Source organism: Sceloporus undulatus, chromosome 8, assembly GCF_019175285.1.
Source record: "Sceloporus undulatus isolate JIND9_A2432 ecotype Alabama chromosome 8, SceUnd_v1.1, whole genome shotgun sequence".
In the NCBI taxonomy this organism is placed as follows: domain Eukaryota; kingdom Metazoa; phylum Chordata; class Lepidosauria; order Squamata; family Phrynosomatidae; genus Sceloporus; species Sceloporus undulatus.
Genome location: NC_056529.1, coordinates 12,424,367 through 12,448,429, shown reverse-complemented (window position 1 = coordinate 12,448,429; position 24,063 = coordinate 12,424,367). Strand labels below are relative to the sequence as shown.

The 24,063-nt window shown below is 39.9% G+C and overlaps 1 protein-coding gene and 1 pseudogene across 1 annotated transcript in view; one reads left to right on the top strand and one right to left on the bottom strand.

The window, feature by feature from the left end:
- Positions 1-23,037, bottom strand: part of LOC121914389 (casein kinase II subunit beta-like) — a 120,748-nt gene extending 97,711 nt beyond the window's left edge. Inside the window, 1 exon segment of the mRNA XM_042437780.1 lies at positions 22,980-23,037. Coding sequence (XP_042293714.1) covers positions 22,980-23,037 — 58 coding nt within the window.
- Positions 22,972-23,102, top strand: LOC121914976 (annotated as a pseudogene).
- Positions 23,103-24,063: the final 961 nt, after the last annotated feature.

Here is a 24,063-nt window from a genome sequence, read left to right as displayed (position 1 = left end):
ACATCTAATCAGTGCCTAGTGGGTTTTATGTACAACCAGTGGCAGCGGCGGTTAGATCACCGTCACATCTCATCAGAATCCATTGGCCACTGCCAAAACAAGAGCGAATATTATTTACTTATTAAAGATGTTTTAATCTTGCCTCTCCCACATGTGAGGCAGCTCACGTCATATCACTGAAATTACAAATCCCTTTGAAACTCTTTTTAAAAAAGGTAAACAGTAATAAAGCCGCTGAGTTGCCAGCAGCAATTTCAAATACCAGTTTTCCTCTATACCTCAGCCAAACAACACTTTCGCTATCGAAAAATAAGTCTTACACTTTCCCCAAAACAGTCTGGAACCAGGGATTTAGCAATCCTCACAACTGCAACAAATTGGAGATCACTCTACCTCCCATGTTTTCATCCTTTGGAGTCCTTGGATTTATAATTTGGGGAGAATTATTTGCTAAAGTGCTCTAGCACCAGAATTCAGAGGAGTGTGCTAGAGCTTCCTGGCAGAGAATTCTAGGTACCTCGCCAACCTACAATTCTCAAGATTCAACAGAAAGGATTTCTCTTTCACAGTTTACCGGTATCACATTGCTATAATTGCATGTTGTGGATTGAAGAACCACTTGCATTTATATGATCTTAGCTGAACAAGAACATTCATCAAAGAGTGCAGCTTGGAAGCAAGTAGTTACAAAGAGGAGGTTCCATGGAATAACTAAGGCTTAACTAAATTATATTGCGATAACTTAATTTATTGTGTGGTATAATTGTAACTTCAGAGTAACTTTTAGAGCTATTGGGGTGCATGTGTGTGACCTTACCTCTTCAATGTGTTTTATACCACAGACCAGTTTATGAAATGGAAGTTGCACTCAGTGCTTGGGAGAAATAAATCACCAGGAACAGATGACACACAATAGAGCTCCTCAGATTAAAGAAACAGAATCCACTCTAGTTATAACTAAAGTCTGTCAACAAATAATGGAGAACATAACAATGGGCCACAAATTGGAAACAGTTTCCAAGAAAGGGGACACCAGGGATTGCAGTAACCACAGGATGATCGCACTAATTTCCTATGCAAGCACAGTAAAAGTAAAGAGTTTCTATAAAAAGAAAACCCTGTAATTAATATGGTATCCTTGGCAATACTTGCAATCTGAACTATAATTATAACTAATGTTCCACACTTGTATACCAGAGGCCTGTCTTCTTGGTCAGCTAGTGACCAATCTAACACCATGACAGACCCTTTCCCAAACTTAGCTCTCAAGATATTATCAGACAGCAGTTGCTTGCCCACATGGTCAACGGCTGGACATGATGGGAGCTATTGCAAACCTGTATTTCAAGATCCAAGTTTGGGAAAGGCTTTTTTGAATCAACTGAATAAAAGGTTGCTCCAATTGAAAGTCCCATGGAGCTTCTTTGGATGCAGTTCTTGAAAGGAAGAGATGGAATCCAGTCCCAAGCTGGCTTTGCCCATGCCTAGCCTATAACCACTGATAGCAGATGTCCAAATAGGCTTTGGATATGAAACCTGATATGGTGAGCTGTTCGGTGAGAAAAAGATAGAGACTTTTGCTTGCTAAGGCACATCTTTCTTCTGTGCTCTTCTGGAACATGAATCCATTGATAGCAAACATGACTGCACTGAAGGCAGAGTGCAGAGCCCAACCATCCAGTGACAAATCAGAATGAAGTGATATATTAGCCAACGTGTTTTAAAGACTTTGGGGGAAGCTTATCCTGGCTGAAAGGAAAACACCTGAAATTTTAGAAGATAAGTTACACAGAAAAGCCTACCACAACAAAAAAGAAACTAGAGTTCCCCACAAACATTGTCCGGGGTATTTCAAGAAGAAGAGCAGTAATGGTGGACAAGCTTTAGGGATAAAATTGACCACAAAATAAAACAAAAAGTAATTTTAGCAATCTTCCTAATCAGAGTATTTCTTCAAAGACCACATTGTTTTCAAAGATGATTCCATCCAGGAGTTATTCCATGTAAAATTTGCATGGTGCTTGTTTTGAACAGAAAATTGCATTTGATAAGCATAAAAATTACTCTCTTTATAGAAAATGCGGCTTTCTGTGCCAACCTCCCATGTGTCAATTTTGCACAGAGTAAATCCCCAAATACAGCATTTCATGTATAAGAACTAGCTTTTTATATGCAATAATGTTTCTACAAAAAACATCCATAATAAATTCCAAACTGTAAAGAATCTCGTCACTCAGAAATCATGTTTTTGAAACATTATTCTTATAATGTTGAATATTCTTTTCATCCCTGCCAAGCATCGTCATCAAAAAAAGTTTGCCTTCTCCTTACTGATTTTCCACTACACAGTACAGCTGTAGGAGAATACTGAGCATAAGGCCTGATGAAGCAGTCTCCTTCCTTTCTCTGTTAATTTTACATCAGTGCAAAGTCTATCCTACTCCATTTCTACATGAATCTATCATTTACACACAACCCTCCCAGCATGAAATTCTGCATATAAATATGTATTGAAACAAGCATTTCCACTTGCATATCCTGTCAGAATGCATATTTTCAATTTTAAGCTGACAATATTAGGGAAGTTCTGATTCCCACTTTAGTGCAGGTTGGGTTAGCTAATATTGGATTTACAAAGACTGGATTTCCCAAGCATCCCTAAGTTTGAGGACACACTCTCAAGTTCTAAGGTCCAATAGATAAGCTGATGCTTCTGGCAAATTCAGCTTGCGCTCTAGAATATGTCCTGGTATTCTTTGCAGTATCAAGGGCTTATGTAGCAGGCCAAAGTTTCTCTCCTGAGATTTGAGCCTGTCTCTCTATGGGCCAAATAAAACTATCTCATCTCGTTCTTCCAGTGAGTTGTCCAAACAACATATGGGACAATTGGGGCTAAATCCGGGCCTTTTCATCAGCTCAGGGCTTTCACTACCAACCTTACAATGGCCAAAATCCACCTCCCCCATCCACCTCTTTTCAGTAGCAAACCCCTGAACCCAGCCATTTTATGGTCAGTGAAGAAGGAGCACAGCATCAAGATGTACAGCTACTATCCTATATAGCTGGACACAGAGCAAATCTGTCATCTTCAGGAATCATCTGCAGATGATCTCTAGAGGCCCCTGTGGATGCCTGTTACATGTGTGTCCAGCTATAGGAAAAGAGCTGGATGCTTGTCTGCTGCTACCCTCACTGTGAATATGCTGCCCCAGAATGTGATGGAGTTTATTTCTTTGGAGGTTTTTAAACAGGGGGTGGATGGCCATTTGTTGACTGTGCTTTGATTTTGTATTCCTGGCTGTTGTGACTTCCAACTCCATGATGCTATGGCTCTGTAATTTTAAGAAATGGGGCTGCTGCTCATAAGAAGTAGTTTGGAAGAGGTGCATGGCAGGCTGTTGTCTCATAGCTGTGTCTCATAATGCAGGATCTAGGCCTTTGTTTGGTTTGCCTTTTAAGGCAGATGTATCATCAACAGAAAATTTCTTCATAAATGGGATGAAAATAGCTTGAGATTTGAAGAATTAAATGTGGGAGAAAGCAAAGCTGGCAGATATCCCCATCCCCTTGGTTCATATTGCTATATACACTGAAGGTTTGTTCTCACATCTATGGAATATCTGACACTTGTGGGCAAGATGTAGGTGGAAGGCCAGCTGGTATAATGACTCTTTTCAGAAGCTGAAATGTTACTTTTTATACTACAACTCTCAGAAACCTTTACCATGTGAACTTCCTAGTTCACATGTAGGGAAAAAGGTGGGGAGATAACTAAAGAATTCCTTCAAAGTGAAACGTCTAGGGCACGACTGAGGAAAACTGATTTAAGATGAATAAAAGTTCTCATAGCCTCCCCCTCCAAGTACTTGATTTTCTTTCTGAAAGATAATTATAGCTCACCTCTTGATTTGTTTTACTGTCTGGAGACAGCCTGAATACATAATAATGATTATTTGTGCCTTCCCAGTTAATGAACAGAAAGAGGAAAATATATTGGCAGAGGGATAAAAAGTATTGTATGGTAGCTGTATAAATAGCAAGCAGCAGACACATACTCTCAAGGGAAGTGTTCAGCAATCCTATGATGAAAAGGAAGTTGCAACCACACTTATTAAGAAAAGGAGACGTCTCCATGTTTAGAATGTGAACTTTCACGCTGGCACAACTTTAGATTATTTTCAATACGTGATGACTGATTATTTTACTACCATAAGAATATGGGTACGGAGACTGTGAGAAGCAACTGGAAAGCCTCTCTGTGGAAATAAAATTGTGAACATTTTAAGCTAGGAGATGAGGAACCAGGAAAGGCAACCATTTTCCTGCTGTAGAAACACAAAGGCATCAGGATGGCTTTAGGTGGCAACTTAATTTTGGATGAAGTGGGTTTTGCTTTGTTTAGAGAGACAATTTTTACAATGACACTTCCAAGGTTCTGGGTCTATCCAGAAAGGCAATGGTTTCCAACCTGTGTTAACAGATTGCTAAGTGGTCCATGGGAGAATTCATTGATCTTTGAAGGCCTATCTAAAAGGGATGTATGAGCAATAAATAGAGAAATAAATATCTGAGGTTGGGAGACATGACAGTGATCTTCTGTCTGGATTTGAGGAACCCAAATGAGACCTTTGAGACCAGTTTTCTGAGTACGTTTTGCTTATGGTGGCTTGATTAAAGCAGCTTTCATATGTTGTTGTCTACAAAGCCTATTGAAGACAAGGTGGTGGTTTGCATAAAGGAAAAGGATGGAAAACACTGCTCTAGTCCATCCATTCAATTCACTCACAGGTCCAAGACACACTACAGAAATAATCCAGTTTGAACTGCTTTAACTGTACTGGCTCAGTGCTAGAGAATCCTGAGAATTGTAGTTTATTGTGGAACCAGAGCTCTCTGACAGAGAAGGCTAAATGTCTCACAAAACTACAGTTCCAAGAATTCTTTAGCATTGAGCCAAGGTAGTTAAAGCGGTCTCAAAATGGCTTATTTTCAGTAGCTTGGGAATGCTTAGTTCAGTCGTGTCAGAAATTATGTTTATTTTTGTTGACCTTGGCTCAGTAAGAATTATGCTATTCTGTAACTTGCAACTTCTAATAAGTGAGCCTGAAGGGAAGTTGCAGAAATATCCTTTGGCTAATGCAGATGTCTAGCTTAGAATAATGCCTTTCCTTTAAAGCCCATCTCCTCTCTCACCCTTTTCATGTGCCTTCATTTGGTCTGTGTGTTGTCCCTACAGAGACAGGGGTAAGAAGAACAGTGCAAGTGGAACACCCAGCAGTGTCCCACTGCATTCTGTGCAAGGGGGGGGGTTCAAATCAATAGGTGGTGGGAGCTAAGATAGATGGCCTCTGAAGCACCATCAGGTTCAGACAGAAGGAAAAAGGGACTGCAAGAGCCATGATACATGGTTGTTATTATTGTTGTTGTCATCATGTCTGATTGTTATTAGACTATTGGTTGAGATCATGCATTGGGAGATGTATGTGCCTCACATAGTTATTTCTCTATATATCCCAATGCTATTCTTCAAACCCACCTAGTAAGTCATGCAGGTCTTTTCCCAGTTGTTGGAGAGTGTGGGGATAGTGATGACTTTAGCTATTTTCGTCTAGCTGGATGCACTGTGACAAGCATTGGCAGGGATCTCCCTTCAGACGATGTCCTTGCAGTGCATCTAGCTAAAGGAAAATAGCTGACAATCCCCCCTGATCCCCTCACTCTCCAACACCCTGCAATGTCGTAAGGCATCATAACTTACTGCATGATGCTGGCCTGCTATAATTATTGTCCTTTATCTCTTGTGGATTTGTTAAACAGCCTCCCCCATCCACCCATGCACACACTTTTTGTTAGAGTAACTTCTGATTTAGTTTAAAATCTGTTTCCTTCCCAACTACACAGCCTAGCCCAAATTGTTGGTTATCTGGAAACAATTATCCCACTTTCTCATCTTCTTGGCTACTTTACTGAGTAGCCAGGAGGCAAACCATTTGTCATTCGCTCAATACCCATCCCATCAAGTGCTTCCCTTTGGCGATGTTTTGTACATATGTACCAACCACTTGGGGCACTTTTCTTTCTCTTGTTATGGCTATAAATAGGGCCAAATGCCATCGACCAATGAATCAAATTACAGGACACTGGAAAGGTCAAAGTAGCAGACTTTACTATCTCTCTTTGGAATATATGAGGCATTAAAATTCTGACACCTCATTCTCTTGAAATAGGCTTTAACAGACACTTCAAACAATCTTTAAAAACAGCAATCCCACCGGCCAAGGTGGCTGACTGAAAAGAGAGAGACAGCAATAAGTCGTGGCTGATGAGCTACTGAAGTCGATTGATTGGAAGGGATGTCTCCAAAGAAAAAACCTGCACCAAGTGTGATTTGGGCCATTCCTCTTTATTGCTTGGGGGAAGGTTTCAATAGAGATGCTGCTGAAACTCATAATTACTCGTTTCAGAATAATAAACCCAACTCCTTTGTAAAGTTTTAAACTAACATGAGCTCTGAATGGTATTTCTGGGCAGTAGGTGAACTACCTCTTGTAAAGTCTGGAAAATGGGCTCTAGAAATTTGGAAAACAGTTGTTCCCTTTCACATCTAATTCCACTCCCATTCTTGGACCTGCCATGTGCCTTTACTGGAAACAAGACAAAGTCCAGGGGAGGCTAGTTGTTTCCACATGAGTAAGATGGCAAATCCAGTCCATGTTAAAAATCTATCCAAGAGACTGGGTTTACTTTGAGGATTGCCTCCAGCAGTTTGCATAGCTTCTTTAAGGTTTTTGGAATACACACACAAACAAAGTATGAGACAAGGATGGGAAGAAAATGCAAGTGAAATCTGGAGAAAAATTAGCGAAATTGAATCTGAGAGATTTTTACATCCCTGAGAATCTGCAGAACTCAAGGGGAATTTTGTATAGCAATGCAGACAGATTTCATACCTCAGTGTCAAAACACATGCTTTAGATTCATAGAATCATAGAATCCTAGAGTTGTAAGAGACCACAAGGGCTATCCACTCCAACCCCCTGCCATGCAGGAACTCTCAGTCTGAGGAGAAGATAATGGATAATGGAAAATTTCATCTGAACAAATCTTGCCAAAGAACCCCCATGATAGGGTCATCTTAGACTCTACATGAGTCTTAGACTCAGAAATGACTTGAAGGCACACAACAATATATTTCCAGGGGATGCTTATTTTATACCCCTCAACCAGCATAATAGCACATGCATTTCAGGGAGGGAGGAAGAACTTACTTCATTGACCCCTCCTTTCTGTTGTAAACATATTCGGTAATTCTACAGCTATAAACTAATTCCTGTTCTCAGCACATCATCTGCATAAAGTGACCCCTAACAATAAAGGTAGGGAAAATGTAGCCCACAAGTAATATGTAGCCCCTCACAGCCATTTTCACCACTTCCGAACCATTCCCTAAACTCCCCCCAATGTCCTCCAAACACCTCCTAGCCAATTTTACTACATTTTGGATGCTTCTTCAGTCATTTTATATGACACCCAGGTCATTTCCTTTTGGGAAAAAAAATTTTTTTTGCCTAAAATAGCCCAGAGAGGACCAAACATATATCAATATTGCCTCCCATTTTTGGGGAATCCTATTTGCAAGTGAGGAAAGGAAACCCCTTTTAAAACACCGCACAATGTGAAAAAAATTGCAATGAGTATTTCAATAGGTATTTCAATGTTAATACTTTTTATGGACTTAAATGAAACCATTTTTTATGCTGATGGGCATATTCCCAATAGCAATCCAAACCAATTCATTATCAACAGATTTTTCTTCTTTTTCTAGAAGAAATCTGCTTAGCTCAATCCCCATCAATTTTACAATACAATTATAGATTGGTTTCTATAATGCCAACCTCTAAAGATGGAAATGTCTCTATTCTCAGGGAACTGTTCAAATTAACTCCACAGAAGAACAAATTAACTTATTTTATTGGATTAATCATACCAATTCTAATTAATATAGGCATTGCCTCTCCTTTGAGGAAGATCCATCATGCCACACACTCATAATTAAATGGGATCATATAGAGTGGCTCTCAACTTGTACCACTCTTTTTATATTTTATTTCAATGCTCAGTTGTTCTTTGATGACACTTGCCTTCAGTGATGCCCAGCATGTAAATGGAATCAAATGAAAAATGTTGTGAAGACTCACAATCAACTCTCTCTTCTTGTTAGCCGACTTTGACCTGTAATGACATTTTCTGTCATCCCAAATTTTATGTGTGTGTGAACTGAAAATCTCATAGAATCATAGAGTTGGAAGAGACCACAAGGGCCATCCAGTCCAGATGAAACCCAGAGCAGATTCACAACCCCTCAGTTGCCACCAGCTTCTGTGTGCCTGTCAGTGTTTCCAATAGGAGAAACCAGTTGCAGAGCTAATCTTGGCTGAGAAATAGCAGAATTGGTGAATGGTGAGCTTTGACTGCAGGGCTGCTAGTTCTCCTATACTATTTATTGCTTTATTACTTTATTTAAAACTAGGTGTCATGTGTTTGCATGAATATTTAGGTCTATAGAAACATGAACACTCTGAAGCAGCATTTAGGATTGGAGTGGCATTAGTTTCCTCAAGGGGAAGGATGCATAAAGCTAGATTACACAAGAAAAGGTTTCCTTTTGCTGCTATCTGGTTTGATCTGAACCCACATTCAGAAAATGCCATTAACTGAGACAGATAAGGCTGCTGAAAACATCTACTCCTTAGTGATGTAAATGAGCACTGGAAGAATTACCCAGGCGAAGGGAAAAAACTAAAAATAGAACATTAATCAGGGAAGCCTTTTGCCTTGTGTCTATGGGAAGATGGATTTTTGAGCTCTCATCAGTCTCACACTGTAGCAAATGGGGCACCCTAAGGATGTTCATGCAAGCTATGAGTATGCTGTTGTTACCTTAATATTAGAGTTATGAAACCAGTGCACATTCACCTACAGTTGGGCCTCCATTTCCATGGCTTTAGTTATCCATGGGGAAAAATAGTTTAAATATATATAAATTCCAAAAAGCAAACTTTGATTTTGCCATTTTATATAAGGGACACCATTTTACTGTGCCACTGCATTTAATCGGACTTGAGCATCCATGGATTTTGGTATCCACTGGAGTCCTGGAACCCAACCCCAGTGGATCACTGTTTATCCAGGGGTCACTGTTTATCCAGATAACAACTATGTAAGGCAGATGATATCACACGAGTGACATGTAAAGCACTGCATTGCCAAGTATTACCGAGTGCTCCCTTTCTCTTGACTCCATGGTGAGGCAATCCTCCATGATCACGTGAATTTCAATGATGAATATGGATTGTTTTAAAATATGTATGTCTTATTTGTCCTTTTAAACTGTTGCATTTTAATTAGTGTGTTTTAAATGATGTCATGCATTGTTGATTTGTTGTTGTTCCCTACCTTTATCCATGGGAGAGGCAGATAAGAAATAATAATAATGATGATAATAATGATAATAATACTTTGTTGGCCAGGAGATTATGAGTAGATGAAACAAATGGATGTCATCTCACCTTACAAAATAGTCAAAGATCCCTCCCATTTTGCTAGGCAACAATGGCATGATATAATTGTAGAGAAGAGCTGAGTTCAACTCAGGAGGGTAAGACCTAACACAACTATATTCTGTGGAGCTAATATTGATCAATTTTCCCACAGTGGCTGCTTTGATTTCTCCTGGCCATACTTATCAAGTAATCAGTATGAAATGTTCCTGTAATACCTATCATCCAATGACTGTTTTGCCCACTGGTGCTTTGCCCACTGTTTTGCCCTGGTGGCACATTGATTAAATGCTTGTACTGCAGCCACTCACTCACAAACCATAAGGTTGCAAGTTCGATACCAACAAAGGGCTTGAGCTCCACTCAGGCTTGCATCTTTCCGAGGTCATGAAAATGAGTACCCAGATTGTTGGGGGCAATTAGCTTACACTTTGTAAACTGCTTAGGGAGTGCTTAAGTGCACTGATAAGCGGTACAGTATAGAAAAGTACTTGCTACTTGCACTTTCTGTTACTTGCTGTAAGCAGCAAGTAGAATACAGCACAGGTGGGCAACTGTGGCATATCTGGGTGACACGTTTCTTTCTCAGGCCCTTCTAAGAACCGTACACATTGTCAATAATGATATTAAACAAACCAAATGAAACAGGAAATGGACAGAGGTCCACTTCTGGGTTTGGAAAAAAAGGAGTTTGCTTGTTTTAATGTTAAAATAGCACAAGAAGACCTGGTTACATATTTTAAAAAATTAAATTGCCACTCCTGAGGCAATTGGAAAGGTCATCCAACCTTTTTCTGGCCACAAAAAGGGCAGCCTGGGAGGGATGAAGATCATAAAAATGGCCTTCAAGACTCATGTTGCTCCAGGACCAGACGTTGTCTAAGTACAGCTATGAGTGAAAATTCACTTAAAGCCAGAGGGGAAGGAAGATCTACAACTGTAGAACCTCTCCTTCTACCTTTCTTATTGTAGTTAGGGCCAAAACAAGAATTAGGAATGGCCAGTCCACTGACACAACTCCAAGGACTTGTGTGACTCTAGGTTTAATTTCAACATTCGTTTACAGTTCTCTGATAGTCTTTCAAATGGCAGATTTCATTCTGAGTAAGATGAAATCACAGGATAACCTTTAGAGTCATTGTTTTGGTTACCAGCTCCTGGAATAAGTCCAGATAACTGGCGGATGAACTCAACATTGGATAAAAAAGCACATCTTATTACAAAAAGGCCTTAATTAACATTGCTTTAAAAAAAGCAAATAAGTTTTAAAGTCTCCCTCATTTGTATCATGCCATTTGAAGAGACACAGGGCCAAGAACTGAATCATGAATCCTTTAGCAGCTCGTGAATTACAGGCCACTGAACAACTTGCAGTATATTAAGCTGGCTTAGTATCTGACCTGGGACTTTATTTATTTTGGGAAGCATTACCATAAATGTAGTTCTAGTGAAAAAGTACACTGGACAATGCCACTGACCTTTGCATCTTTTGTCCCTCGTAGCAAAATATTCATTTGTTCCTCTTGACAACAGCATTGCCCTTCTCATAGGAGGAAGCAAATATATCAGAAAGGGAAACCCTTATATTTTGTCTAAAGTAGGCTTTCTTGATTTGCTGAGTTTGAAATGACATAATTAGACCAGCTTTAAATTCTATTTGAAATCCAGGATGTTATAAACAGAGGTCATACTGGAGAAGTGCTGAAGGTCTGCTTGCTTTCTTGTGTCTCCATTGCTGCAAATTCTCATTTGTGAACATATGGGCCTGAATTTAATTATTACTCTTAACTAGAATAAATCCACTGAATCAATGTAATTCGCTTATATATTGACTCACGATTCAAGAATTGATTCAGTGGATCTGATCTAGTCATATTAACCGATAGGGTTAAGGCTAGACACTGCAAATGGAGGGAAAGTGGCCAACAGAGTTGATTATTAAATATGTTTGATTCATAGCGTGTTAATAAGCTCACTTTTCTCTGGAACAAAATGGGGAATCAAATGTGGGCCTGAATGGGATTCACATTTAGAAATACATTGGCCAGCAATATGATTTGTGCAAAATATTTTTAAATGGTTTGGAAAACATGTATGTTCCAAGACTGTGCATGAAGAAATGTGCACATATGGGGGAAAAGGAATGCTTCTGTGAATGTTAGCAAAGGTAGCAAAATGCAAAATAATTTGAAATATGTGCATAAAAAGTATGTTAATTTGAAAAATGTGTGCTGAAAATATCTAAGATTGCATTTATAAGCGGGGAAAACTTTACAATGTGATATGTCATTCAGAGAACTTTGCTGAGGTCACATTCAGTATATTTATTTTAATGTTATATACAATTTTGAAATGTGGTGTAGGATTTTTATATCATCAAGTATGTTTAGAAAATGAAATGGAATGTGAGCATACTCATTTGCTTTTCAGAGTTATTGGGTCAACCTTTCTTAGGGAATGCTGTGAAATAATTTTTAATTTGGCTCATTATTGATGTAAACATTCAACTGAAAATAGAATTCCAAGGGCAGATTCTAATACTAAATGTTTACCTTTGGCTATTTGGCTGAAGAATTTATTGAGGGATGCAATCAATCTACAGTGGAACATTGGCTGAGCCAACAGACCTTTACTAATCAGCAAACTACAGATTAAAGAAATGCCTGAAACAAGAGCCATACTCATGTTTTGCTTTAGCAAAAATGAAAAGTTAGTTTGGAGTGCTGAGAATGTGAGCAGAAACATTGGGAGGGAGGGTAATACTTCCCCATGACCCTTTTTTAGTCGAGATCTTTGGACCCTTCTGCACATACATCTAAATCCAATTGTTAGTCCTGATTATAGTAGACCCTCTGAATCAATTGAATTTGCCTAGGTGTTGACCCACTGTTCAACAGTTTGAGAGATTTACTGGGGAATAAACAAAAGGATTCAAGCCGCCACCACCACCAACAGCATTCCAGATTCACATTTGTTGGTGTGTGCCTTCAAGTTATTTCTGACCTATGGTGACTGTAAGGCAAATGTATCACAGGGTTTTCTTGGCAGGATTTGTTCAAAAGGGGATGCCTTTGCCTTCCTCTGAGGCTGAGATAATACGACTTGCCCAAGATCACCAAGTGGATTTCCAATGGCCAAATGGGGATCCAAGCCCTGGTCTCCTGAGATGTAGGAGTCTATTGCACAAGGCTAGTAAAGTGCAATTACAGTACGATAACAGGCTCTTTTTCATTGATGGGTGGGAGGGGAAAAATCAAATCAAATAACAATTAAAGCACTCTGGACATCCAGCCTGGGTTTAATAACCTTCAAAGAAGGAGACTCCTCTATTCTCAGAGCCAGTGTGTTCCATTGTAGAACAGCTGTTACCATCAGGAAGTTCTTCCCAATGATTACGCGGAAACTCTTTTCCTGTAGTTTGAATCCATTGCTCCTTGTCCTAGTCTCTGGAGTACCAGAAACCAACCTTACCGCATCCTTTATATGACATCCCTCAAATGTTTAAACATAGCTATCATGGCACCCCTTAAATTTATCTTCTCCAGGCTGAACATACCTAGCTGTGTGCTCCTCATAGGGCATAGTTTCCACACCTTTCAACATTTTGGTCACCCTCCTCTGGACATGCTCCAGCTTGTCAACATCTTTTTTGAATTGGGGTGACACAAAATTCCAGGTAAGGTCTTACCAAAGCAGTGGTACAATTATTTTGCTCAGTCTAGAATCTGGATACTACACTCCCATTGATGCAGCCTAAAATTTCATTGACTTTCTTTGCTGCCATATCACATTGCTGACTCGTGTTCAGCCTGTGGTCCACTAAGACTCCTAGATCCCTTTGCATGTACTGCCACCAAGCCAGGTGTCACCCATGGTACAAGCAATTTTCCAAGACAGTCTTTCCAGAACACTTTAGTTTAATGACCCAAATGGAAGAGCCATCTGTTCAGAGGCAGCAACCTTAGGGATGGCAATGACTTTCCTTGTCATCCCTCGCCACCACATTCCTCCTGCTGCTTCCTACACCAATGGTATAAGCAGTGTAACTACACTGGTGTAGTTATGTCAGAGTACGTACACCAGCATTATGCACTAATATGACTCTGGCACCTGTTTCTATAATTCCTGTAATTTTTAATTAGTCAGCATGACAATACCATTCCCTCTTTACTCTAAAACATCTAATTTAGCACTTCTTGGATGCTGTTTTCCCCAAATTTAATTATACCTGGATACATTGTAGCAGTAAATAATGAGATACTAATTTGAGAAGACATCATTTGGTGTGATAGCTTTCCATTTGGGACAATGTTGCTTTGAATGCAATGCTTGAGGGTAAAGATCTGGCTTAGGTCTTGTCAATGTTTTTCATCCTTCAACACGTTTGCTGAAGATCTACAGTGAAACTGTGCATCCATATTTCCAAGCCACCCTGTGGCACATTTATAATTATATTTTAGTAATGAAGAAATGTACATCCTGTCATTTGGGCCATCAAATGCTTCAACAGATGTGCCATGAACAGTAACTACCCCAGTTGACCTAAGAGGTATTTCTTAAGCATTTTTGTATTATCGTAATCTCTTTTTCCAACAGCAGGCATTCCTGCCAGGAGTTTCTGCATTGATAGTTGGGTAAGCCACTAACTTTTCTGCAGAGATTTTCAATGCTATCTGCATTCTCATTAATGTTTTCTCTACTGCTTCTTGAGTCTCAGATCCAGATGTTGTTGTGCCAAACTTGAATGTGGCTGCTGTTCTTTTATTCACAGTACTTAATTGCTTATCTTCCCAGTGTTCTTCCCAACACAATAAATCTTCCATTTTGTCATTTGTCTTTTAAATGTATCCTTAAATATTTACTCTAGAATTTGTCATTTCAACACTCTTCATGTTTTCACACCACCACCCATGTGTTGTTGGGTCTTTAAGGAGAGGAGTTGTGCTCTTTTGATGTTCAATCTGTTCAGGGATCACTAGGATTACTCTGAACACCAGACACTTACATAGATGAAATTTCCAGCACTGTTACACAGAGAGCAGATCAGTTAGAGCAATGGGGAAAATTATATGCAACAAAGAAATGGCAGCCTTTGGATCTAAAAAAAATTAAAAATGACAGCAACCATTAGTGGCATAATAGTAAACTTTGAAGTACCAGCACTCATTATAACACTTCCCCTTAGACCAGCCTCTGCCAAGAAGAGTCCAACAATGCAGGCAGGTATGTTGATCCATATCAGTGAGCCAATTCTAGCAATGTTCATTGCTACCAGGAGAGCTGGTGGACTCATTCAAGATCAAGCTACCCAAAAATGTCTTGCAAGACAACAGAGTAGCATATAACATGTTTTCCCGGTGATTCACTCACATTAAGTCCTCCTGTGATAATCCTCATACAGTGGCTCCTTGGTATATATTGGGGTTTGGTTCTAGGACCCCCTCATGGATAACAAAATCCATGGATGCTCAAGTCCCATTAAATATAATAGCAAAGCAAAAAGGTGTCCCTTATCAAAAATGGAAAATCAAGGTTTGATATTTGGAATTTATATTTTTTAGAAATATTTTCAAGCCTTGGATGCTTGAATCCATGAATAAAAAAATCCGTGGATAAGGAGGGCTGACTGTACATGAAAACAACAACAGTAATGCATGATTGCAATAAAGATCCCTCCCCCCCACCAGCTACTGTGAGGATTACTGTGAGGAGTGAACATAAGTTTTGCTTATCCAGTTCAAGAAAAACTGTTGAAATTGTCCAAGCCTGGCTTTGAACCCCTGTCTAATTGAATCCCTGCAGTGCTCAATTAAGATTGCTTCCACTTCTTTTATTTCTGAGACACTACACTTATATGAAAATCAGGTACCAAATAGTTTCTCTACATGGGAAGAAGTGGAACTTGTTGAATTTGCTGCTGCATATGCAAAGGAATTAAGCACCTGTTCATTCTTGTTGACCTAAATTTGAAATTTTCTTCATACCCTGAGTGGAAAGAGTATGTTATTGAAAACTTACAAATCCAGGAAGAAGCACCTTTAACAAATGTTGTCATCTATTCTTCCAGGTTCCTTGTAACATAATTTGTTACTCCTTGTAACATCTGTGGGGCCAAGGGTCAATTTACCCTCCAGACCCCTTATGGGCCACATCTCCCCACAGCAAGCCCAGATGCTTCCATTTTCCCTCTCAAAATGGCAGCAGTAGCATTGCATCACTTTCTGCCACCATTTTGAGTGGCCCCACAGAGGAAAATGGAGATATATGGGATTAGCATGGAATTGTAGGGTTGCTAGTAGGAGTAGGCTGAGACGTTTCAATGAGTTTTCAGTCATTTGGGCAGCTTTCTGCATGGTTTTGGAACCAAAGAATGCCCCTAAAGGGATGATTGGGGGCTTTGGAGGACTGGCAGGAACTTCAAAAATCACAAGGGTGCAGTGCATGAAGCCCACAGGCTGTCACTTCCCTGCCTGTCCCATAAGGGATACTAAAAGTACAGGGTTGCTGCAGTACTGCGAGCTCAATGCAACTGGCACTAAGAGTGCATTGCAAAGAAAGGGAAACCAATAAATGAAAGAATAATAGAACATTGATCAACCCTTTATCTCAGCAGGGTAACTAAGTCGGCTGTCGCCAAATATGTCATTGCTGAGCCATTTGATTAAATCCAAGTAATAGATAGGGATGGATGGAAGTGTTTAGCTCCTGTCAGCAACTATGGACAAAGGAAGATGAGGACAGATATTAGAACTGTAAGAAGAGTTCTAACTTCTGGGGGAGGGGTGCAGGGGAGAGAAGGCAAAGTTTGGAGTTCCCCCAATTCTGTTTTTCTACAAAATGTTCACAGTATTCCCCTGCCAAGTGCTCTATTGTATTTGATTTTGTTACAGTTATATCCCATCTGCCCCCTACAGCTTTCTACCTCTCTCTAATGTATGCTCTTGTGTTGCAGCATCAATGCAGCTTATCTGAAAAGTAATGGCTATTAATTGGTTGCTTTCAGGAGCTCTACTAGTGGCTTATTTATCTATTTATTCCATTTATAATCTTATCTTCCCTCTAATGAGCTTAATGCAGCACTCTCTTCTTCCTCTCTAGCTTTGTCTTCACAACAAGCTGAAAGACAGTGACCATAGTCACCCAGTGAATTTCAGAGCCCATTGGGGACTAGAAACTGGATCTCCCTCATCTGAGTCCAACATACAGCACACAGACCCTCAAATTACAGTTGGTGTCCTTATTAATGAGACAAAGAGATATTGACATTTTTGTACGACAAAATGGATTCCAGTGTCTTATTGACACTGGCTGGAATTCAAAAAGGCAGTTATGAATGTATAACCTAGAGTGCAAGGCTCTGACTACCCTGAAGCTAAGTTTACCTTTGGAACAGAAACGTCCATGACCTTGCTGTAAGTTACTGCAATGGATCCACTCGCATTGCTGCTGTCTTTCTAAAAGGACCAGAGACTGTTCATCAAGTAGCTATTAAGGCAAATTTGTTTTCCTTTATTTGAACAGCTGCTATGTAATAAAATTCATTACACTTGGTTGAGTCTCTCTCTCTCTAGCTAAGTGCTTTGTTTAGAGACTTACAATGCACACATGGGGGGTGGAGAAGTGTTAATATACCTTCTTTTTCTATTCAAGGGACCTATTTTTGTCTGTAGCTGGTTGCAGGGCATGAGAAAAACTGAGCTAATAAAATGCTGGTATTAAGGAAACACATGCAAAGTTTCCAATGTGAAAGTATTTGGATTGCTGTTGCTCATGTTGAATACATTATGAGATACATACACCTGTGGTTGTATCTTTGGCTATAGTTATCTACAGAAAGCACTACAGACTCTCAAAGCATTACTGCCAATGATGTGTACTAGTCTAAGGACCAGGTTTAAATCCTTGCTTGTCAGTGGAAACCTAATAAGTGACCTTGGGCAAGTCACATTCCCTTAGGTTCAGAGGAAGGCAAAGACAAATCCCCTCTGAATAAACCTTGCTGAGAAAACCTTGTGATAAGTTTGCCTTAGTGTTGTCATAAGTCAAAAATGACTTGAAGGTGCACAGCAAAATAATATCTACACAGAATACCTTGAATGTGGTATGATTTCATTGGGTTTAGTAGTTCCACCAGTGGAGATCACTACTATTCCACACTGATGTGTACACAATTGCTGGGGCCAGTTCAACATCTGATAGCCAACCTTCTGTAGTGAGATTCTCATGAGGTGCACTTAAGACAGTCCTCCGATAGATGACATAAAGTCTACAAAGCAGGCTTGAATTCTCACCAGAGTCAAAAATGACTAAACGAAGGCTGTCATACCTTGCACATAACTTGAGATGATGTGACTTTTTGGAAGAGAAAATAATGCTTAGCAAAATAGAAGGCAGTAGGAAAAGAGGAAGACTGTACTACAGGTGGATTGATTCCAATCCATGGCCTAAGTTTGCTAACACCAGGCAGCTCTTAAAATCCTAGAATCCTAGAGCTGGACATGATCTCAAGGGCCTTCCAATCCAACTCCCTGCCCCCAAGGAAGACACCACCCAGCCTCTGTTTTAAAATCTCCAAGAAAAGAAGACCCTTGGAGGTCTCTCATTCATAGGTTTCCCATAGGTCAATGTGAACTTGCTGGCAAATAAATAACAGCAAAAACAAACCAGGGTCATCTTCATGGTGTTAGGTAGAGTGAAGTCTTTGTGCATTCTCAATGAGAGCATTGGCACTTGGGAGACTTTGGGGGAGAGCACAAATGATGCAAATGGTTTTTATGCACCCTAAAACTGACCTGCCTTGTTGCACATAATTTTTATAAGCAGAAGGACTGGAGGACATGTTTGTATTAGTAAGCCTACACAGACCCACTGAAACTTAGGAGAGGGTCTTCTCTATGGCTGCCCTCAGGCTCTGGAAGTCTTCCCAGAGAAGCTAGACTGGCACCCTCCTTACTATCTTTCTGGATGCAGGTGAAGGCCTTCTTTTTCCAGAAGACCTTTGAAAAAAGAGGCAGGGTGGGATGGTACTTGTATAATATACAGTTGTTGTTGTTGTGTGCCTCCAAGTCATGTTTTATTTATAGTCTGGAGAGCCAGTGTGGGGTAGTGGTTTGATAATTTGATTATGACTCTAGGGATCAGGGTTCAGTCCCCCACTTGGCCATGGAAACCCACTTGGAGAACTTGGGTGAGTCAGACACTGTCAGCCTCATAAAGCCCCACAGTTAGAATTGTGTAGTGTGAAAGGGCCTTTAGATCTCTATCAGGCATATTTTAATGTTTTTTTTTAAATACAAAAGCATGTACAGGTGGCCCTCTACATATGCAAATTTGATTTTTGCAGATTTGATTACTCACAGATTTAATTAATATGTTATCTCTAGGAACCTTTAGGTCCTCCAGAGTCACACTGGAGGACCTAGAGATTCCAAGAAAAACACTTCTCTGGGCATTTGTAGGTCTTTCAGTGCAATTCTATGATCAGCTTCTGTTGGTTGTTAGCCAACAGAGTTGCACTGCAGGATCTAGAGATTCCTAGAGAGGTGTTCTATTAGGTAAAAAATAGTAGTGTTTTTTTATTTACAGTTTTTCCACTTTTGCTGAGGTCCTGTGCCGCTAACCCCAGCAAATGTAGAGGACACAATTTATGTATTTCTGTGTTTATTTCTCCTAATATATGCCTAATCCTACACATTTTTAACATATGCATTTTTGTGTGTACTTTTTTATATTGCATATAATAATGACAGCCATTAGGGCTGAAGGGAGGGATATAAATACCTAAATATAATATAATATAATATAATATAATATAATATAATATCCCCTGGTATTAGATAGTTTTGTACATACTTTGTGCTAACATTTTTATACACAATTTTCTTCTAATGCATGTTGTTGTTTTCTCTCCTCCTCCTCCCCTGTTTTTTTGAGCATTAAATGCACATGTGAATTTAGGCACGCACATGCCTTTCAGTTCCTTACTGGTCCAGGAAGTCTGTAAATGCAGGCATATCAAATGAATTCCTCTCCTGTTCCTTCTCAAACACCCACAACATTTTTGACCATCATAATTGGACTTTCCCAGTACCTGGAGCTGGTGTCTAAGACATTTGCCTAGAATACCAAAGAGGCTGAATCTGTCCTTGATGCATAAGAGAAAAGGAAAGAGAATGCAGGTGTTCAGTTTTGACCTCTTCACTCTTTCCTTGTTAACAAGTGCTTATATTCCAAAATGAGATGCAGTGCAAGGAGAATGTATAGTTTAACTACTTTTGGTATACTCCATCACAAAGCAATTACATAAAGATTAATTAGAATGCTCCCCAAACAGTAGTAAGCTGCAAAGTAGTTTAATTAAATACCATTATCTCTAGAATCAGCAAGTTAATAACACAGTTGCCAGTAGAGTAAGAAACAATGCGGCAACCAAAACATGAAAGAGGGCAACAAAGGAAGGACTTTGTCATGCAATTATTTTGTTTCTCTAAGTTGATGCATTTATTGAGATGGGTTAATTAACTGTAAGTAGTCTTCATACAAATATAAGGAAGGGAAATCTTTCTTTATTTCACCCTCAGACAAGACACCGCAACTGTTCAAAATGTTTCTCCCTCTTCACTGAAATTACAGAAAGAAACTGATTTTTTAAAAAAATAATTTATCACTTTTCATTATCTTTATGAACATTTCAATAAAATATTTTTGCACAAAATCCTTGTGTGTGCATGTGTTTGTCCCAAATACATTTTCCCCCTATTGCTGTGCTGATGACAAAAGCACTGAATATTTGGGTTTGTGAAGAAAAAAAAAAGTCTCACATAGTGGTTGACAGTTTTTTCCTATGGGGTGTCTCGACATGTTATAATAATAAATAATATTTCTTTTTTATTTCTTACTTGCCTCTCCTCAAGGGTCAACATATAAAATAATTTAAATGCTGTAAAAACTATTAAAATTCATAGTTTTTTGTGTTTTTGGAGGGCTAAGTGGCCATGTTTATTCGTGACGTTTCACCAGCATCTGTGGCTGGCGTCTTCAGAGGATGCTGGCGAAACATCAGGAAGAAACTCTTCTAGAACATGGCCACATAGTGTGAAAAACCCACAAAAAACTATGGATGCCAGCCATGAAAGCCGTTGACTTCATATTAAAAGTCAAGTCAAACATTCCAAGAAACAGGTACACCAGCTGCACTAGCTCATTGGTGGGACACAAAGAAAGTACTCCCTCCTGAATCAGATTCGATTCTTCAGGCAGGCACATGTAAGGAATTATCTGGAGGCTCGGGAGCTGTTTTGCTGTGCCTTATGCTGCCGACTCATGCTCTGTCATGGGTTGAGGGGTGGCCTGTGGTTTCCATGTCAGGAATGCAGTGAATCCACTCTGCTTCTCAGGCAGGGGAAGCAGTCTTTCCCCCCCATTATGTAGGGAGTGGCACCTTATGTGTGCGCATTTGCTACAATTGTTTCAGTCTTTCCTGGAAAGCAATGATCTCAGGGCTCACCACTTTGAGTAGCATTTATAAAATCCAAAGGAGCTATTCAAGGTACTGAACACAAAAACAGGTTTAGGATCTTGGGGATCACCTTTATAGTCTGGAATAAAATCCAGAGGCAGTTTTGTCCACCCCTGTAATTGAGGGGAGATATAGATGGATGGTTCCATGCCGCCCATCTTTAACCTTGTCGGTGCTGTGCCAACCGCACTAAGTGGCACCAACGCACTCCCTAAAAAAAAGCTGCCTATAGCAGCTTCTTTTTAGGAGCTCCATAATGGGACTTATGTGCACTGATGCCATCACTTCCAGCAAGTGCTATTTGGGTGTGCGGACAGCCACGCTTCATCGTCACATGCCCTGTGTGGGCGGGGCCATGGCAAGATGGTGCATGGACACAGCTATTAGGGCTGGGTTCCCATGGATGCCCAGCCCTACGGAGCCCTTAAATCAGCCCCAGGACAGTACTTTTCCCCATTTGTATTAGGCCTCAGGCAACAACAAGGTGGATGAAAGTAAGCATATTTAGTACCATAGACCAGTGGCTTGTCAGCAATGTAGTTCTGTCATCTTAAAGTTACTCATTGTTGCCTCTGAGGTAGGATCTCAGGTAGGTGTATTTATTTATTTATTTTTACAAAAAGTTAATGAAAGGTATCAGTTTTAGTTACTTTTGTGAAATGGGAAAGCGAAGTGCTGCTCCAAAAATGTAAACATTGTAATAATGACCTTTTTTAATTTTAGAAGCATAACTAATAACTTTTTAAAAAGTCACTTTCTAGCTCTGACACTCCTTGTAGATGCAGAAAGAACAGTATAAACGAAAGGTTTAGGATCCAGTGTTGAGAATTATAAATATCTGAACTCTATACCTATAATTTTGCTCTCACGCACAGAAGAAGGATTTCTTCAAGTGATTTAATAACATACCTTCTAACACTTCCGAGATGAAAATAGTGGCACTCTTGTGCACTTTGAACACCCTGCCTTCTGCCTCCTACATTTATTTACTGTTCAGTATATAGGCTACCCTGCATTGATTTAAAAGCAAAAGGAATGTTTGTTCTGGCAGTTAAATATATATTAGGGGGGGAAAGCCCATGCTGCTGTTATAATATGTTATCATAATTTCAAGTTCAGTATAAACCTCACCAGTCATAACGTGTGAAATGACAAATCACAAAGTTCATAGGTATGGTTTTGAAAGGTGTATTTCTGGTTTGAATTTTGGATAGTGCATACTGATATTGCTCTATAAATACTAGTGGTGGTGGTGGTGGTGGTGATGATGATGATCATGGGAACTGAAAGCAGCAGATGTGTGGGAAACGTAGCATTTTCCAAACATTAGTACAAGGTTTGAAAATGGTACAGATTGCATGCTGCATTTGTCCCCTGGATCCTAATTTTGTGGCCCCTGAACCTCCACAGTTTGCCCAAAGACCCCCCACCCACCCACAAGGAATTGGCATGATTTGGCAGCTATTTTTGACTCCTAAGAACCCCAGAACCCTGTGCTACACCCAAATGCCTCCAGTTTCCTCTGTAGTTCAAAAAAGGGTGACAGGAAGTGACATAATATCACACTATCATGGGAAGAGAGTTGAAGAACTACAACATTATGTGATAAGACACGTAGAGAGACATTACTATGCAGCTGAACTTCTGCTTTCTTTCCACATGTGATCAGGCTCTTAGTTATGGTTTTGTAACTAAGTAACATCTCCAGGGCTGACTCCCCTCGGACCTACTTTACCAGGCATCAGCTGCACTGAGAGAAGGAAGGAGTATATATTTCCACCCCTTTCCTCCAGAAAGCTAGACTTCAACACTCAGAAGCAGGATGTTAGAACTCATGTTCCTGGAACTCTGACTCCTCTGTGTCCCATTCTTCAGATTCCGGAGGGTGAATTATGACTTACCTGGCAGGCGAGACACCATGATCACGAAGGTGGTTTTCCCAGGGTGAGGCTCATCCATTGCTCATCCGGGTGTGCTCACCCCTGTGATTTCCCCAAATGTGGGAAACTTGACTGACACACCTCCTTGTCCCAGCCTCACTTGCTGGCGGGGAGGAGGAGAAGTCATCCATCCACTCCTCAATCACCAGCAGAATGGACTTCCTTCTCTTGGTGGAGCTAATGCCCAGTAAAGTAGGTTTCAAGGGGCAATTACATGTAGCAATATTATTATGGCCATGACTACATAGGATGAGTTATGCATCTAGACGTGTGACACTGAATTCTGGCCAATCACCAGAATTCTTTATGACTCAATTTGTAAATGCTTGACTAAATAGAAAAGAAGTTAAGAAACCCAGTTACTGAATTTCAAAGATGTATACTGGGATACCAACAAGAGTGCCCAATGTGCATCAATTCCTGTGCCAGCTCTGGCACGTAGTTATGTAATATCAGCCCTTTATCAGATGCAGATGTTGCACATCTTTGTAATTCTCTTTTCCACAGATGCTAGTCCACTTATGAGCACTCAACACTCCACCTGATGTTTCAAAGCACTCTCCCAACACCTCCCCTCATCGCACTGGAAAGATGCACAGCAATGGTGAGTGTTGTGCAAATAATAATAATAATAATAATAATAACAACAACAATAATAATTCTGTTCCAGTCCGTATTAGTTTGAGAAGTGTAATTTTGATCAGGTCCTATTCAGAGAAGAACAAAATGAACTTCTCACTGATTCCTAATAAATCCAATATTTGTTTATAAAGTTGGTTGCTAGGGAGGAACGGTGGTGGTGGGGGAACCAAGTACTATTGGTAATTTGCTAGACTGTTGACTGCTTTTCAAATACCTTGGCCAAGGACTCTAATCTTCAGTCACTGTAGAGGTGTAATCCCACTGTACTGAGCAAAAGTCTCTTCTTGCCCCTTAGGAAATGAATATATAAATTTAATCAAAATAACTCAGGGAAGCAAAACCAGGTGGAAAGACTGATCAACATGCTGCCATCATGTGTATATGGCTTAGGGACAGAGGAAAA